At 38.1% G+C, this 19,518-nt stretch overlaps 1 protein-coding gene across 3 annotated transcripts in view; it reads right to left on the bottom strand.

Annotated features, from left to right (window-relative positions):
- Nucleotides 1-2,441: 2,441 nt before the first annotated feature.
- ZC3H8 (zinc finger CCCH-type containing 8) overlaps nucleotides 2,442-19,518 on the bottom strand; it is a 44,957-nt gene continuing 27,880 nt past the window's right edge. For all 3 annotated transcript variants that reach the window (XM_066377734.1, XM_066377736.1, XM_066377735.1), the window contains 4 exons: nucleotides 18,464-18,575; nucleotides 17,389-17,498; nucleotides 16,145-16,196; nucleotides 2,442-3,270 (listed from right to left, as the gene is read on the bottom strand). In XM_066377734.1, coding sequence (XP_066233831.1) covers nucleotides 16,167-16,196; nucleotides 17,389-17,498; nucleotides 18,464-18,575 — 252 coding nt within the window. In that variant the 3' untranslated portion in view covers nucleotides 2,442-3,270; nucleotides 16,145-16,166. The remainder of the gene's footprint in view (nucleotides 3,271-16,144; nucleotides 16,197-17,388; nucleotides 17,499-18,463; nucleotides 18,576-19,518) is intronic.

Genomic DNA, 19,518 nt, shown 5'->3' with positions numbered 1-19,518 from the left:
CCCCAAACCAGAATTTCTGGGAGTGGGCTCCAGGCATCAGTAGCTTTTACAGAGATTCCTAGGTGAACCCAATGTGAAGCCAAGGTCGAGAACCACAGCTCTAAGACCCTTGTTAATACAACCCTAAGGGTTGGGGCCCAGGTCTGCCATCTACAAAGCACAGATCATGCCGTGGAAGAGGGAGAGCACCTCAGCAAAACTAGAATTCTGTTAGCAAGGAGAGTACACATGTGATGGCACACAACTAAGATGATGAGCTAGGAGACCTTCTATAGATATGGTTTCATCTGTGAATAGTAACAACTGATTTTACCATCAGAATCCCCATGACAGAACTGTGATAGGGTTTGAGAAGGAGTTGGTATATATGCTCCTAGCCTTCATTCAGCAGGTGCTCACCCTCAGAGACCCTGATCTCACTGAACCCCTACTGTGGTGCTGGTGCATCTGACTGGCAGTACAAGATCTCAATTATTCAGGCTGGACCACCAAATCACAGTACTTTGATCTCTACAAGCAACCTTGGAAGAAATCCAGAACTGTAATCTTTATCAGAAACTAGTCAGTGATCTGAGACAACTGTATAGGAAATCAGGAAATCTATAGAGATTGGGGACAAGTCACTTAACATCTCTGGGTCTGAATTACTTAAGTTCTACAACTGGATCAAGTTGAAACACCAAAAGGCTACATACTTATCTTACAAACTTACTGTTACAAGGCTTTTAGTAACTGACCACAGAGTTACATGAAACCTGTCACAAAGAATCTTAGAAATAAGAATTTGGTTGATTGCATTCAGTTATTTCCATAATGAAGACCTACATAAGAATTGTTTTTATAAAATTATTGTTAGATGTTTTGCATCCTACCTTTCTGATAATAATATATATAGATGACCTTTTCATCCTCTTTGTTTTGGCTCCAAAACATCAGACATAAATTTAATATAGCCATGATAACCACACTGGCCACAGCCACAGCATATACATCCACATACAGCCTTTCCCATTATAGCTTTCTTACTTATATCTTCTGGTCCATATTCTTGTGTGTGTGTGTGTGTGTGTGTGTGTGTGTGTGTGTGTGTGTGTGTGTCAGAGACAGAGAGAGAGAAATAGAAAGAGGGACGGATAGGCAGGAAGGGAGAGAGATGAGAAGTATCAATTCTTCATTGTGGCTCATTAGTCTCCTTAGTTGTTCATTGATTGCTTTCTCATATGTGCCTTGACCTTGGGCTCAAGCCAGCAACTCTGCACTCAAGCTGGTGAGCCCGCACTCAAGCCGGCGACCTCGGGGTCTCGAAGCTGGGTGCTCCACATCCCAGTCCAACACTCTATCCACTGCACCACTGCCTGGACAGGCTGGTCCAGATTCTTTAAACAATTATGGTTTCATTATATGTTCTCTTGGCGCTGCAGGAGCCAGTGAGGTTTAGTTTATAGGAGGAAACCAAGGGCAGCAGAGAGGAGGAAAGGAACTCAGGCTCAGCAGGCTGAGAAGGCCAGACTATAGAGAATGTAAAATCAGGCAGACGAACAGGTCCTGTGCCAGTAGAGACACAGCTGAACCAGTACACTGGAAAATATGCTTTAAGGAACAGAAAGTGCACTGGAGGAAAGAAAGTGAGAAATGGAGGCAGGTCAGTTGGAAGGTGCTGTAATAATCCTGCTCTAAGAGACCCATGGCCTAAATGGCTGCTTCCAGTACACAGGGCACATTTAAGAGCATGTCCTCCTTTAACTTGACTTAACACAATTTAAGACATTTCATGGACATATGTTCATATCTTCATTTTCTTTCCTGTTTTAGTAGGATTAGGTTACAACCAAATCACTTTGATTTATATTTTCAAACAGGACTTTATTAAGAAGTATCACTAATTTTGGTATACTCTATACAGCAAGATTGTGATGCTATTATTTTTCCCAGAATAAAACAATATGATGATCATAGTTTCAGTATCACAGTATTTTTTCCAACAGTAATCAGTACCACTATATACAAGTGCTATTTAGAATCTCATTATTTGTGCTTGAAAATTCTGTATTTGACTATTATGTTAGAGACATCATCACACTCCTAAAATTTATATTTTTATTTTTTTTAATTTTTATTTATTTATTTTAGAGAGGAGAGGGAGAGACAGAGAGAGAGACAGAGAGAGAGAGAGAGAGAGACAGAGAGAGAGAAGGTAGGGAGGAGCTGGAAGCATCAACTCCCATATGTGCCTTGACCAGGCAAGCCCAGGGTTTCGAACCGGCGACCTTAGGATTTCCAGGTCGACGCTTTATCCACTGCGCCACCACAGGTCAGGCCCTAAAATTTATATTTTTACATAAGTGAATAATCTATGATTTACGAACCAATGAGTAAGATAACCATTTTTATATCTTAACAAAAAAATTAAGAACTCCAAGTTTAGAAATGGTACAGCGAGAGACATTGTTCCACTTTTATTTTTAATAGCAAGAAATTGAAAACAACTTAAATGTCCAACAACAGGAAATTGGTTTAAAAAAATCACAGAACCATAATTTAAGTCATAAAACAGAATAGTAAGAAACCATTAAAATAGTGAACAGTACTGAATGACATGGAAAGTTCTAACTGTACACCCATCTCCTATTCTTCCAGGTCTTCCTATAGAAACCCAAGTTTCCTCTTTCAGTCCTGCACCTTTACGCACCCTACTCGGCCTAACTGTACTTCCTATTTTATTGAGAAAATTAGCTGAGTCAGAACAGACTTCCCAATAGTATGTTGACTACCAGAAGGAGGGGCATGGGGGGAGGTAGAAGAGGATAAAGGGGGGATAAATATTGATGGAAGGAGACCTGACTTGGGGTGGTGAACACACAATACAGTGTACAGATGATGTAGTGTAGAAATGTGTACCTGAAACCTATACAATTTTATTAACCAATGTCATCCCAATAAGCTCAATAAAAATAAATAAATTAAAAAAATTTTATACCTGTAAAAAAATACAACAACAACCCTAGAACAGACTTCTGCAGTTTCCTACCACATTTACAGTGGCTCTGCTGTTGATCTCTTCTTCTATACCAACAGCCGAGCAGCTCAGGGAAGACCAGCCCCTTCATTTTGACACTAGATTCTATCCCTCTGCGCCATCCATTAAAGAAGTTGCATGTTGTCATAATGATGCAAGAAGGTGCTTTAGACAAGGAACCTAGTAAACCACTCCGAATCACCAGTCTTCAACAGTCCTGAATACAGGCATAAACACTCTTCATTTATACAAAGCTACAGAAGAAAACAAAACAAAAACATCTCAGCTGGTGAAAATTATCAACATAGCCACGCTGCTCCCTTCCCCACCAAAACATGCAGCAGTAGAAAACTGTAACACAAAAATCTAAACTGGGTTAACTATCCCTTTTCAGGAATCTGAAAAAGCAACTCGAATTGAAATTCAAGAACTAAGAGCAGAACAGAACAGTACAAAAACCCCCAGAAGTAATGAAACAAGAGTTGACCTCAGAAATACCACAAGAAAAAATTATTTAAAAAGAAGACTAGGCCCTGGCCGGTTACCTCAGTAGGTAGAGCATCGGCCTGGCGTATGGACGTCCTGGGTTCAATTCCTGGTCAGGGCACATATGAGAAGTAACATCTGCTTCTCTCCCATCCCTCTTTCCCTTCTCTCTCTCTTCCCCTCCTGCAGCCATTGGCTCGACTGGTTTGAACATGGGGCCCAGATGGTGGTTGCAGGGTATATCAGGGTCAGGGCACATGCAGGAGTCTATCTCCCCTCCTCTTCACTTAAAAAAAAAAAAAAGACTAAGCCCTGGCCCATTGGCTCAGTTGGTTAGAGCGTTGTCTCGACATGCCAAGGTTGCAGGTTTGATCCCCAGTCAGGGCACATTCCCAAATCAACCAGTGAATGCATAAATAAGTGGAACAACAAACTGATGTCTTTCTCTCTCTCTCTCTCTCTCTCTGTCTCTACCTCTCTACCTTTCTCTCTCTCTAAAAATCAATAAATAAGAATTAAAAAATTTTAAATGAAGACTATAAGATATATTTGAATGCAAACTTAATAAGGGTTATTGGACTAAAGTGGAAAAGACTAAAAATGAATTAAAGAAAGTAATATTATTAAAGAAAGAAATTATAGACAGGGAAACCATATATAACATACACAGTAACTAAAATAAAAAATGACAGAGCTAAAGCTAACATTCAGTCATTTAAGTAAATGTGGATGGAATGATTCACTTATCAAAAGAAGAAATGAATTTTTGGTTTGGCTCAAGTAGAATACAACAATATGCTCCATATAAGAAATAAAACTAGGATTCCAAGATGGCAATGGAGTAGACAGACGTTCCAACTGCCATCTCCCAGGACCAAATTGGATTACAAGTTAATTTAAGAACAAACATCTTGAAAAACCAACTGTGGACTAAACGAAGAGGACTCTATAACCAAGAAGCACAGAAGCCACACCAAGTCTGCTAGGAAGTGCGGAGATGTGGAAAGGGCTGCCCTGCTCCTGGAGTGAGCAGCAGCCTGGGAGGGACTCTCACGGTAGGAGGGGGTGGGGGTTGCCCTGAGAAGTGTGGGTCCTCAGCCCTGGGCCCAGAGCCCCAGGATTGAGCCCCGAAGCCTAGAAGAGGTGACTAGACAGTATTTAGCTGTGAAAAGAGCCGAGTTTCTGTACACAAGAAAGAGACACACCTCTTGGACGCAGATTCCATTTTTAAGGGCCCGTGCAGAAAACCTCATTCACATCCACTTACCCAGGGCTCCAGGAGTGGGAGAGCTGAGAGGACTGGAGTTATGTGAGGAAAGTGTAAAGTTGGAGGCCCAGGGAAAGACACAGTGATGGTGACTAGAAGACCTGTGCTGAGTCATTCTCCAATATTGAGGTGGACATTTTCATGGGAGGGGCACTCCCTTTGTCCCACACCAGCCTGGGGAAAGCAGCTGCCACACCCCCAGAATCTCTCCAGCTCCAGCCAGGGAATAAGGTCTTTCAGAAAGGCAAGGAAGCTGGGGGTGGGTTGGTGACTCAGGTTTCCAGTGAGACCCGAGCTACACCTCCCCCCTACACTGCTGAGAACGCACCACGACCTGGGAGAGCTGGAAGGCAGACCCCATCTCTGATTCTCAGAGGCCACACCCACTACCCATCCTAACCCCTGGATCCCTGCTGGGCCCAGCAAAAAACCAGCAGTAAGAGAAATTCAAGGAAATTCATACTTTTCTGTAACTCTCATGTTGGGGAGAAATAAAATTCGAGTTCCCAACAGAGGCTAAAGGATTGGGCCCTGGAGTAGGGTCTACAATCCCTATATTGAGCTACTGCCCAAGACCCCTGAAGTAGGAGATCACACTAATGTTGTATTCCCAACCTCAGCTGCCCTAACCTAGTGGTCAGCAAACTGTGGCTTGCGAGCCACATGCAGCTCTTTGGCCCCTTAAGTGTGGCTCTTCCACAAAATACCATGTGTGGGTGCTACCTCGATAAGGAATGTACCTACCCATATAGTTTAAGTTAAAAAAATTTGGCTCTCAAAATAAATTTCAATCATTGTACTGTTGAAATTTGGCTCTGTTGACTAATGATTTTGCTGACCATAGCCCTAACCCGACAAGCTTGCAATCTGTACAGGAGTTGGTTAGGTAAGGCCAGTCGGGTCCACACTATAGTCTTTCAAAGGAAGACTCTGGAAAGATGAGGCAGTTGCAAGAGGAGGTGGAAAAACTGAAAAGCAGAGGCAAATCTTTCAGAGCTTGCAGCTTTATGGATCTACTGACAGCCCAAAGCAGGAGGAAGCTGATCCTCACAGACAGGTTAACCCTTCCCACACTACCTGGGCACAGAAATCACCAACATAAATAGCAAAAAAAGCAGTAGCTGTTGATAAGTAGCCCACAGCAGATTACAAACAACAGATGATGCCAACACAAGAAGTTCTAAAACCAACACAACTGATAGCTGGAGGCAGACAACTTAAACCCTAGACCCAGCTAGCTATTCAAACAGCACACCCGAAGGAGGACTCTATACACAGAAAAACTGGGAAGACAGAGAAATGCAATCCAAATGAAATCCACAGAAAAAGAACTGAATGAGATGGAAGTAACCAAATTACCGGCTGCAGAGTTTAAAATAATGATTGTTAGGATGCTCAAGGACCTTAAAGCAACAATGGATGGACATATAATGAGCACCTAAATAAAGAGAGAGCAAGCATCAAAAATGATAATTAAATCATAAAAAGAATCAGTCAGAAATGACAAATACAGTATCAGAAATGAAAACTACACTAGAAGGAATTAACAGCAGGTTGGATGAAGCAGAAGATCAAATCAGTAATTTAGAGGACAAGATAAACAAAAACACGAAAGCAGAGCAGCAAACAGAAAAGAGGCTCAAAAAGTCTGAGGAAACTCCTAAGAGAGCTCTAAGACAATATGAAGAACCTGAATGAGGAAATCATAGCTGAAAACTTCCCTAAATGGATGAAGGAAAAAGTCATGCAAGTTCAAGAAGCAGAGAGACCCATTAAAGAGGAACCCAAGGAGGCCTACACCAAGACACATCATAATTAAAATACCAAGGTTAAGAGATAAAGAAAGAATACTAAAAGCTGCAATAGAAAAGAAGTCAATTACATACAGAGGAGCCCCCATAGGATGTCACCCGATTTTTCAACAGAAACACTTGAGGCCAGAAGGGAATGGCAAGAAATATTCAAAGTAATGCAAAACAAGAGCCTACAACCAAGACTTCTTTATCCAGCAAGGTTATCATTTAAAATCGAAGGAGAAATAAAAAGCTTCCCAGACAAAAAACAAACAAAACAAAAACTAAAGGAATTCATTACAACTAAACCAATACTGCAAGAAATGGAAAGGGGCCTGCTGTAAACAGAGCAAAGAAAAAAAAAATCTAGAAAAAGAGGATTGTAGATATAAAGAATAAAATGGCAATAAACAACTACATATCAATAACCTTAAAAGTTAATGGAGTAAATGTTCCAATCAAAAGACATAGGGTAGCTAATGGATAAGAAAAGAGGACCTGTTCATATACTACAAGAGGCTCACCTCAGAACAAAAGATACACTTAGACTGAGAGTGAAGGGATGGAAAAAATATTTCACACAAATGGAAAGGAAAAAAAAGCTGGGGTAGCAATACTTCTATCTGACAAAATAGACTTTAAAACAAAGGCTATAGTAAGGGATAAAGAAGGTCACTACATAATGATAAAGGGAGCAATCCAACAGGAAGATATAACCATTATAAATATCTATGCACCTAATATAGGAGCACCTAAATATATAAAACACATTTTGATGAACATAAAGGGCGAGATCAACAGCAACACTATAATAGTTGGGGATTTTAATTCCCCACTAACATCAATGGGTAGATCCTCAAGAAAGAAAATTAACAAAGAAACAGCAGACTTAAAGGACACACTAGATCAACTGTATTTAATAGGTATCTTCAGAACCTTTCACCCTAAAGCAGAATACACATTCTTGTCAAGTGTTCATGGTACATTCTCTAGGACAGACCACATGTTAGGACACAAAACAAGTGTCAATAAATTTAAGAAGACTGAAATCATATCAAGCATCTTCTCTGATCACAATGCCATGAAACTAGAAATCAACTAAAATAGAAAAACTAAAAAACATTGAAACACTTGGAGACTAAATAGCATGTTATTAAATAATGAATGGGTTAACAATGAGATAAAAAAAGAAATAAAAAATTTCCTAGAAACGAATGATAATGAGCATACAACAACTCAAAATCTATGGGACAGAGCAAAAGCAGTCCTGAGAAGGAAGTTCATAGCATTACAGGCACACCTTAAGAATCCAGAAAAAGCTCAAATTAACAACTTAACCCTGCATCTAAAAGAACTAGAAAAAGAACAGCAAGTAAAGCCCAGAGGAAATAGATGGGAGGAAATAATAAAGATCAGAGCAGAAATAAATGACCTAGAGGCTAAAAAAACAATACAGAAGATCAATAAAACCAAGAGCTGGTTCTTTAAAAAGGAAAACAAAATTTATGAACCTTTAACCAGACTTACCAAAAAAAAGAGGACTCAAATAAATTAATTAGAAATAAGAGTGGAGAAGTAACAATTGACACAGCAGAAATATAAAGGATTGTAAAAAAATACTATGAAGAACTGTATGCCAATAAATTAGACAATCTAGGTAAAATGGACAAATTCCTTGAAACATAATCTTTCAAAAATCAATCTGGAAGAATCAGAAAACCTAAACAGAATGATTACAACAAATGAGATTGAAACAGTTATCAAAAAACTCCCAGCAAACAAAAATCCTGGACCAGATGGCTTCACAGGAAAATCTTACAATATTCAAAGAACTAACTCTTATCTTTCTTAAGCTATTTCAAAAAATTCAAGAGGAAGGAAGACTTCCAAGGTCGTTTTATGAGGCGAGCATAATCCTCTTTCCAAAACCAGGCAAAGACACTACAAAGAAAGAAAACTATAGGCCAATATACCTGATTAAGTTAGATGCTAAAATTCTCAACAAAATATTAGCAAACCGGATCCAGCAATACCTGAAAAAAATCATACATCATGATCAAGTGGGATTTATTCTTGGGAAGCAAGGCTGGTACAATATTCGCAAATCAATCAATGTGATTCATCACATAAACAAAAAGAAGAAGAAAAATAACATGATAATATCAATAGATGCAGAAAAAGCATTTGATAAAATCCAGCACCCAATTATGATCAAAACTCTCAGCAAAGTGGGAATACAAGGAACATACCTCAACATGATAAAGGCCATCTATGACAAACCCACAGCCAACATCATACTCAATGGGCAAAAATTAAAAGCAATTCCCTTAAGAGCAGGAACAAGGCAGGGGTGCCCCCTTTCATCACTCTTATTCAACATAGTTCTGGAAGTCCTAGCCACAGTAATCAGACAAGAAGAAGAAATAAAAGGCATCCAAATTAGAAAAAAAAAAGTAAAACTATCATTATTAGCTGATGTCCTGATACTGTACATAGAAAACCCTGAAGTCCCAGTCAAAAAACTACTGCACCTGATAAATGAATTCAGCAAGGTGGCAGGATATAAAATCAATACTCAGAAATCAGAGGCATTTTTATACACCAATAATGAACTGTCCGAAAGAGAAATTAAGGAAACAATCCCATTCACTATTGCAACAACAAAAAAATAAAGTACATAGGAGTAAATTTAACCAAGGAGGTAAAAGATTTGTACTCGGAAAATTATAAAACATTGATAAAAGAAATCAAGGAAGATACGAACAAGTGGAAGCATATACTATGTTCATGGATAGGAAGAATAAACATCATTAAAATGTCTCTATCACCCAAAGCAATCTATAAATTCAATGCAATTTTGTATTAAAATACCAATGACATACTTCAAAGATATAGAATAAATATTCCAAAAATTTATATGAACCTAAAAAGAACACAAATAGCCTCAGCAATCTTGAAAAAGAGGAATAAAGTGGGTGGTATCACACTTCCTGATATCAAGCTATACTACAAGGCCATTGTATTTAAAACAGGTTGGTACTGGCATAAGAACAGGCCATACAGATCAATGAAACAGAACAGAGAACCCAGAAATAAACCAACACCTTTATGGACAATTGATGTTTGACAAAGGAGGTGTTGGGAACATTGGACAGGTACTTGCAAAAAAATGAAACTAGATCACTAACTTACAGCATTCACAAAAATAAACTCAAAATGGATAAAAGACTTAAATGTAAGTCGTGAAACCATAATCATCTTGGAAGAAAACATAGGCAGTAAGCTCTCTCACATCTCTTGCAGCAATAGATTTCCTGATTTATCTCCATGGGCAAGTGAAATAAAGTACAGGATGAACAAATGGGACTATATCAAACTAAAAATCTTTTGCACAGCTAAAGACAATATGAACAAAATAAAAAGACAAGTCGCATAATGGGAGAACATATTCGACAATATGTCTGATAAGGTGTTAATAACCAAAATTTATAAAGAATTTGTAAAACTCAACACCAGGAAGGTAAACAATCCAATCAAAAAATTGGCAAAAGAACTGAATAGACACTTGTCCAAAGAGGACATACAGATGGCCAATAGGCATATGAAAAAATGTTTAACATCAATAATCATTAGAGAAATGCAAATTAAAACCACAATGAGATACTACCTCACACCTGTCAGAATAGCATTCGTTACCAAAACAACACATAATAAATGCTGGCGAGGATGTGGAGAAAAGGGAACCCTCCTGCACTGCTGGTGGGAATGCAGACTGGTGCAGCCACTGTGGAAAACAGTATGGAGATTTCTCAAAAAGTTAATAATGAAACTGCTTTTTGACCCAGCTATCCACTTTTAGGAATATATCCTAAGCACACCAAATCACTGATTCAAAAGAAGAAATGCACCCCCCATGTTTATGGCTGCATTGTTTACAATAGCCACGATTTGGAAACAGCCCAAGTGTACATCAGTGGACGAGTGGATTAAAAAGCTGTGGTACATATACACAATGGAATATACTACGTGGCCATGAAAAAGAAAGAAATCTTACCTTTTGTGATAACATGGATGGACATGGAGACTATTATGCAAAATGAAATAATCCAGGCAGAGAAAGAAAAATACCATATGACCTCACTCATATGAGGAATCTAATGAAAAATGTGAACTGAGGAAGGGAATAGAGGTAGAGTCAAGATCAAAGGGACTAGAGGAAAAGTGGTCAAAGGGAAAGGGGATGAGAGGATGCAGAGAAGGGAAAGAAATTAGTGAGATTTTATATACATAACATAAATTATAGAGAGAACAGCAAATCCTGGAGAGAAGGGGGGGAGGGTGTAGGGGGGAGGGGGCAAAGGGGGTATCAAGGGGAACACCGGGGTGGATGGGGGAGGGAGATATATCAGTGGGACACTTGAATCTATGTAAGCACAATAAATAAATTTAAAAAAGAAAAAAAGAAATAGAACTAAAACATACCCAGAAAAGCTAAACATAATGTGATGGGGAAATGAATATTAAAAAACAAATGCAGGGGTCAAATATATGATAGGAGATTTGACTTTGGGTATTAAACACACAATGCAATGTATAGATGATTTATTACTGAATTATACACCTGAAACCTATATAATTTTATTACCCGAGTTCACCACAATAAATTTAAAAATAATAAAAGTACTAGAAAAAAATTAAAAATAAAGTGCTTTTTCTTAAAATAAAAATAAAGTAAATGGAAACAAATTTCCAGTTGCAATGCAGAAAATGAATACACATCAAGGAACTTTCTGCACTGTTACATGAAAATCCATTAGTTTATACTGCAGGTTGTATGGATGTTTTACCCATGCATAATTTTGTAATGTCATGCATTATTTGAAAAATGTTAGCTTATTAATTTATGTAAATCTTTCAATGTTCTATTATACGGTATTTAAAAATTCACATTTTTTAATGTCACCAACCATCCTCATCAAAAATATCTTTTAAGCCCCGGCCGGTTGGCCCAGTGGTAGAGCGTTGGCCTGGCGTGCAGGAGTCCCGGGTTCGATTCCCGGCCAGGGCACACAGGAGAAGCACCCATCTGCTTCTCCACCCCTCCCCCTCTCCTTCCTCTCTGTCTCTCTCTTCCCCTCCCACAGCCAAGGCTCCATTGGAGCAAAGTTGGCCCGGTCACTGAGGATGGCTCTGTGGCCTCTGCCTCAGGCGCTAGAATGGCTCTGGTTGCAACAGAGCAATGCCCCAGATGGGCAGAGCATCGCCCCCTGGTGGCATGCCAGGTGGATCCTGGTCGGGCGCATGCAGGAGTCTTTCTGACTGTCTCCCCGTTTCCAACTTCAGAAAATACAAAAAATATATATATATCTTTTAAGTACAGGAAAGTTTTCAAGCTCACAGAGGCAGATGAAATGTCTGAAATTACCCTTTTCGCTCAAAAGCCAGAAATTTATCAGTGAAAACAAATATTTTCAGGTGTTTTCTTTGAAGTGACAGGGTCACTGCAGTCACTGGTAGAAAACTGCCTGCCAAATTTCCACATCAGAAGACACCAGTTGGCCCACAGTTGCTCTGTCAAGTAAAGAATATTCATAAAAAATGCAGCCAATTCAGCTTGAACTCAGATAATAACACAAGTGCTCTTCCTTAGAATACTCCTTAGTGTGTAGAAATACTTGACACATCTTCCCATTTTGCTAGACATAATACTGAGGACAAGCACTCAAGAACTAAGGTTTAAAACCATGAATACGCTTTACTGCTTCCTCAAGGGCATTTCTAAACAAAACCTGCGCCCAATGAGATGAACTTGCTTCAACTTTCAGAAACTCAGTCCCACTGGACTCTTCTAGTGTAAATGCCTCTACTGTTTGCCCATAAGTATGACGCTGACTTTCCCACTAAGTATAACATATTATATATCATGTTAAGGAAACATACATCAAATGATCTCATATGTAGAAAACTTAAATGATCCCACAAAAAACTGTTAGAATAAACGAACTCAGCAAAGCAGTAGGATATAGTCAACAAAAATCTGTTGCATTTCTATACACTAACAATAAGCAATCTGTAAAGGAACTTAAGAAAACAATTCCATTTATTTATCTCAAAGGAATTGAAACACTTAGGAATTAGCTTAACCAAGGTAAAAGACTCTACAGTGAAAATTATGAAACACTGCTGATGAAAATTAACGAAGACACGAACAAATGGAAAGATAGCCCATGTTCATGAATTAGAAGACCTAATATTGCTAAGATATCAATACCATACACCGCGACCTACAGAGTCAATATAATCCCTATCAAAATCAAAATGACATGATTTGTAGAAAGAGAGAAATCCATCCTAAAAGTCCTATGAAATCTCAAGGGCCCTAATGTGCCAGAACAAAGTTAAAAAAACACAAAACAAAGACTAATGGAATAAAATAAAAAGTCCAGAAATAAACCGTCATATATTTGGCCCAATGATTTCCAATAAGGTGCTAAGATCATCTAACATGGGAAAGGACAATGTCTTCAACAAATGGTGCTGAAAAACTGGATATCTACATGGAAAAGAATGAAGTTGAACCCTTAAATAACATTATACACAAAATTAACACAAAATGGATCAAAGACCCAAACATAAGAGAGCTATAAAACTCTTCCAAGAAAACATAAGATAAAAGCTTCACAACATTGGATTTGGCAGTGACTTCTTGAATATGACACTAAAGGCACAGAGAGTAAAAATAATCAAATCAGACTTCATAAAAAAATTTTAATCTTATGTATCAAAGGACACAATCAAAACACAGTGAAAAGTTAACCCAAAGAACGGGAAAAAGGCCCTGACCGATAGGCTCAGTGGACAGACCACCAGCCCAGTGTATGGATGTTTCAAGTTTGATTCCCATTCAGGGAACACAGGAGAAGCAACCATCTGCTTCTCTTCCCCTCCCTCTCGCACTTTTCTTTCTCCTCTCCTCTCACAGCTTCTGAGCATTGCCCTGGGTACTTAGGATAGTTCAACTGATTAGGGTACTGGCCTCAACTGGGAGTTGCTGGGTGGATTCCAGTTGAGGCACATGTAGGAGTCTATCTCCTCTACTCCTACTTAAAAAAAAATGGGAGAAAATATTTGTAAATCATATAAATCAAAAGTGACTAATATCCAGAATAGAAAGAGAACTCCTAAAACTTAAAGAGTAAAAAAATTTAATTAACCCAATTCAAAAATTGGCAAAGGACTTCAATAGACATTTCTCTAAAGAAGATATGCAAATAGCCAATAAGCTCATGAAAAATAATATCACTATGATTAGGGAAATGCAAATCACAACTATGAAATAACACACATACATACACACCCACAACCCCACAAAAAATCAACAACAGAAAATAAGTTTTGATGAGGACATGGATATACTGGAGCTCTGTGTACTGTTGGTGGGAATGAAAATTAGCATTGATGCTGGAGAACACAGTACGATGGTTCCTCAAAAAAATTAAAATTAGAACTACCTGCCTGACCAGGCTGTGGCACAGTGGATAGAGCATCGGACTAGGATGTGGAGGACCCAGGTTCAAGACCCCGAGGTCACCAGCTTAAGCGCAGGCTCATCTGGTTTGAGCAAGGCTCACCAGCTTGCGCCTAAGGTCACTGGCTTGAGCAAGGGGTCACTCGGTCTGCTGTAGCCCCTCAGTCAAGGCACATATGAGAAATCAAGCAATGAACAACTAAGGAATGACCCATGGTCGCTGGCTTAAGCCCAAGAATTGATGTTTCTCATCTCTCTCCTTTCCTGTCTGTCTGTCCCTATCTGTCCCTCTCTCTGTCTCCCCCCCCCTGCACAGAAAAAAATTAGAACTACCATATGATCTAGCAATTCTACTTCTAGGTATATATTCAGAATTAAAAATAGGATTTCAAAAAGATATTTGTATACCCATGTCTGTAACAGCATTATTCACAATAGTTAAAATGTGAAAGCAACTCAACTGACTGCTGACAGATGAATGAGTAAAATGTGCTATATATACATACAATGGAATATTATTCAGCCTTACCATTAAGTAAAAGAAATGACTAGTTGTAATTGTTCCTTTCATCCTATAGCCATAGCCACACTATTTTTCATGTAATCTAGCAGTTCCTCCTACATGGAAAGTACAAAAGGTGTACTTCCTATTCCTTGACATTTGGGCTTGGCTATTTGACTAACTTTGGCAAATGGATTCTAAGTTAATGTGATGCAAAACGGTCCTCTTGAGTTGCTACAAAAAGAATATGCCTAGATAGCCCACTGGTTCCAGGAGAACAAATGTAGGGCAGAACCATCCTATTCAAACTGCTGTATAAAGTAGAGCCAACCCAGCCAACCTGCAGATGCAAGAAAAAGAAACTTTTTATTTTTACATGGTATGGAGAGTTCGTAGTTGGTTGTTAAACACTGTTATTACGGCAAATGTTAACTAATAAAATTTCCAAGGGATTAAAATATAAATGAATAAGTAAAACTTAAAAAAAATTAAAGTATTTTTATAGCCTCACGATAGGAAAGATTTCTTAAATAAGACACAAAACACAAAACCTACCATAAAAAAAATGATTGCCAAAATAAGCAATTCTGCTCATTGAGACACCTCAAAAAGTGAAAAGACAGCCCACAAAATGAAAGAACTGCCACACATACCTCACAAAAGATTCTATCAGGAATAAAACCAATTTATAGAAGACAATCAGCCCAATAGAAACATTTATGGAAGACATCAATAGGCATTTCACCAAAGGTGACACTCCAAAGCTAATAAGCATAAGAAAGGATGTTGAACTTCATGAAAATAAAGCTATGAGACACCATTTTTACACCAACTAAATTGGTAAAACAAAGTCTTAATAAAACATATTGGCAAATGGATTAACAGTTCTTGTACACAATTAGTGGAAGTATAAACAGTTATGGCTACTTTGCAGAAGATTGGTATCATCTTAACTGTTAAGATGATGCAACAATTCTACCCCTTGGTATATACCAGGATAACACACACATTTATATCAGAAGACATGAAAATGATTATTTGTAGTAACAGTTTGTATTTAAAAAATTGAAAATAACCTCAGTGTTCATTAATGGTAGAATAAGTGAATAAACTATGATTGAAATGCTATGTAGGAGTAAAAATGAATGAATGACAGCTGCATGCATCTACATGAATCTTAGCAGGGTAATGTTGAGTGAAAATAGAAAGTCACTAATTAATACAGAGTATAATACCATTTATATAAAATCCAAATACAAACACAACAAAAAATACTATTTAGTGCATCATGTACCTTTGGTAAATTTACAAAGAAACAGAGGAGGAGAATAAAAACATAAAGATAGTGACAAATGAAGAGGAGGAAGCAGGTCTATCGAGACCCACAATATATATATGCATGTGTACCAAATATTTTATAATTTTTTTAGCAAGGGGAGGAGAGAGAGAGAATGACTTCTATTTGAAAAAAAACAAACAGAAAAAGCCATGTTTCCATGCCAAGTTCTAGAAATGTTTCAGAAAAAGGAAATGTGCTAAATCCTAATTTTACCTTCTTTTAACGTATTTTATTTTCATGATGACTTCTTTTCTGTATCCAAAACCTAATAAGAAAAAAAGTCGCATAATCATTTTTATGCATTATTACATATATCATCATACTCTTGTAATTTTCACATAATATCCATCGACCTAGTAATCATCTAATAATATTGACTGTAAGAGAAACTGAAGAAACAAACCAAATACTTGGTATGACTTCTGATTCTAGAGTAGCCTTTCAAATTTTATAAATCTAAAAATATCTAGAAATAAGCACTTTGACTTTCTAATTTTTGCATGTACTCAAAAAAACTTCTGCCACAAGATGGTATGGCTTGGTTTTAAAATAATATTTTATTTTCACTTATATCTCAATTTTATTTTGGAGAAACTTGTTTCAGTTAATGTGGGAAATGATAGAATATAAATGACTTATTTTTTAATCATCCTTTCTCATAGACTGAAAGAATATTTGAAGAAAGCACTTTGAAATAACTGAGTATTCTGTGATATAACTCTAAAATGTCTATCAACCAACTCTGGCCAGTTGGCTCAGTTGGTACAGTGTCAGCCCAATGCGTGGAAGTCTCGAGTTCAATTCCCAGTCAGGGCACAGAGGAGAAGTGACCAACAGGTTCACCACCCCTCCCCCCTTTCTCTTTCTCTCACGCTCTTCCTTTCCTGCAGCTATGGCTCAATTGGTTTGAGCAAGTTGGCCCCGAGTGCTGAGGATGGCTCCATGGCCTCACCTCAGGCACTAAAATAGCTCAGTTGCCAAGCAACGGAGCAGCAGCCCCAGATGGGCAGAACATCGCCCAGTAGGGGGCTTGCCAGGCAAATCCCCATTGAGGTGCACATGGGAGTCTGTCTCTTTGCCTCCTCTCCTATCACTTAATTAAAAAAAAAATGTCTGTCAACCAATGAGCCTTAATTATCCTTCCACAAGTGTAACAGGAATACCTTTCTACTATTTGCTGTTTCCCTTTTTCAGTTTAGCTATTAACATTTCTAACTGCCTTCAAGGTTTTGAGAACAAAACAAATGTTAATTTTCCTTTAAGCTACAAGGAAAAATATAAAAATGAATAATAATATTTTAAACTGAAGTAAATGCTTAGATTATCAGTCCTAATATATGCCATATGCTAACCTATGAGGCATTTTCTTCAAGACCAGTAGCTTTTCAAATTCTAACCCTCAGGTCAAGCATTTTCTTTAAAAAACAACAACAAAAGATGACTAAAACTATACTTACCTTAGCCAGCAGTTCCTGCGTTTCAGCAGTCAGAGGAGCATGTGAAAACTTGCAGTGCTCTCCCTGATAACATTTTGTTCCTGTATGGTAGAACTTACAAGGATATTCATGTATCCCAAATGTTAAGGAAAAGAACAACCTTAACCCAACTAAAATAACATTCATTTAATGACTTTTTCCTACCTAAAGGCTTTTCTAACTAGTAGAAACACTGAATTCCCATTTAAGACAATAAGTTACTAATTAGATTACATGAAAAAAATCTACTTTTAGGATGATTATATAAATCAAGTTTATTGGCTATCACAGGATACTTTCTGCCTTCATATCCATTCTCTGATACAAACACATCTCACTGATATAAGAAAGAGATGTGTACAATATTTTAAATACCTTGAGACGTATGATAATTTTTAAAAATTGTTTTGGGATAGAGGAATTAAAGTTAATGACAATGATACGTCTTTACAAATTTGGATCCTTTGTGTAATAGGATCAATTTATACAATGTCAACGTTGTTTCCTAGGAAAAGATTCTCAAGTGAGAATTTAAAATTTCTTAAAACTGAATGACTGGATGAAGGGTATGCAACATAATCAAATGTCAAAATAATCTGGAGATGTTTTCTCTGAACATATGTACCCTGATTTATCAATGTCAATCCATTAAAATTAATAAAAAAATAAAAATTAAAAAAAAACCTGAATGACTGAAAGTGACCAAAGGAACATATTCATGTTCCATGTTTTTACAACATGTTCGTACCATGTGCAGTAATGTGAGGGTTATTCTTCAAATAAGGGACAGCTAACCTCTACAGAGTACAGAAAATACAGCAAACAAGCATTCCCAAATTATGCTATCCCTGCCTCTTCTTATGAAGGAGTTTACATGAATGTACATTCAATGAGTAAATGTCATACCAGAAATTTCTGGGACTTGAACAGTCTCATGACTGCTATACTTCAACTGAGAAAATTTCTAAGGAATCCCTCTTTTCCTAAAAAGGGAATAAAACCTATGTTCATATAAGTACTCATGAGGAGTCAAGTTATATCTTGTGAGAAAGGATATTATGCAAATACAGACAGTTTTCACCTCTGGTACAATATCCTTGTACATAGAACTTACACATTTCCTTTTTCTTCTCTATCTCTGCATCGTGATCAAATTTACACTCGTCTCCCTGAGCCAAAAGAAGCAACAAGAAAAAGTCAGCCTGACCAGGTGGTGGCACAGTGGATAGACGTCGGACTGGGACACAGAGGATCCAGGTTTGAAACCCCGAGGTCGCCAGCTTAAGGGTGGACTCATCTGGCTTAAGCATGGGTTCACCAGATTGAGCACAGGATTGCTTCCTTGAGTGTGGGATCATAGACATGACCCCATGGTCACTGGCTTGAGCCCAAAGGTTGCTGGCTTGAAGCCCAAGGTCACTGACTTGAGCCGAAGGTCGAAGGCTTGAGCAAGGGTTCACTGGCTCTGCCACAGCCCCCCGGGTCAAGGAACATATGAGAAAGCAATCAAGAACATCGAAGGTGATGCAACAAAGAACTGATGCTTCTCATCTCTCTCCCTTCCTATCTGTCTGTCCCTGTCTGTTCCAACCTCTCTCTGTCTCTGTCACACATACAAAAAGAAAAAGTCATTATTTCTCAGTTAAGTAATTAAAATTTCTACTAAACTTTAGATAAACAAACAACTTCAGAAAAATACCAAAGTCTTAGTAGCTATATACTCTAATTGTTAATGAGTTATGATCACATCACATTCATCTACTTAAAATTTTAAGTACTAAACATTTATAATACATTTTTAAAATATTATCTTTCTTGCTTGACCAGGTGATGACGCAGTGGATAGAGAGTCAGCCTAAAATGCTGTGACCCCAGGTTTGAAACCCTGGGTTGCTGGCTTGAGTGTAGGCTCATCCTGCTTGAGCGCGGGCCAACCAGCTTGAGTGCAGGGTTGCTGGCTTGAGCATGGAATCATAGACATGACCCCATGGTCGCTGGCTTGAAACCCAATGTCCCTGCCTTCAGCCCAAGGTCGCTGGCTTGAGCAAGGGGTCATTGGCTCAGTTGGAGCCCCTCTGTCAAGTCACGTATGAGAAAGCAATCAGTGAACAA

This window comes from Saccopteryx leptura, chromosome 3, assembly GCF_036850995.1.
Source record: "Saccopteryx leptura isolate mSacLep1 chromosome 3, mSacLep1_pri_phased_curated, whole genome shotgun sequence".
Classification (NCBI taxonomy): Eukaryota; Metazoa; Chordata; class Mammalia; order Chiroptera; family Emballonuridae; genus Saccopteryx; species Saccopteryx leptura.
Note: the sequence above shows the minus strand (reverse complement) of the source record. Positions and strands in the feature narration are given on the sequence as shown.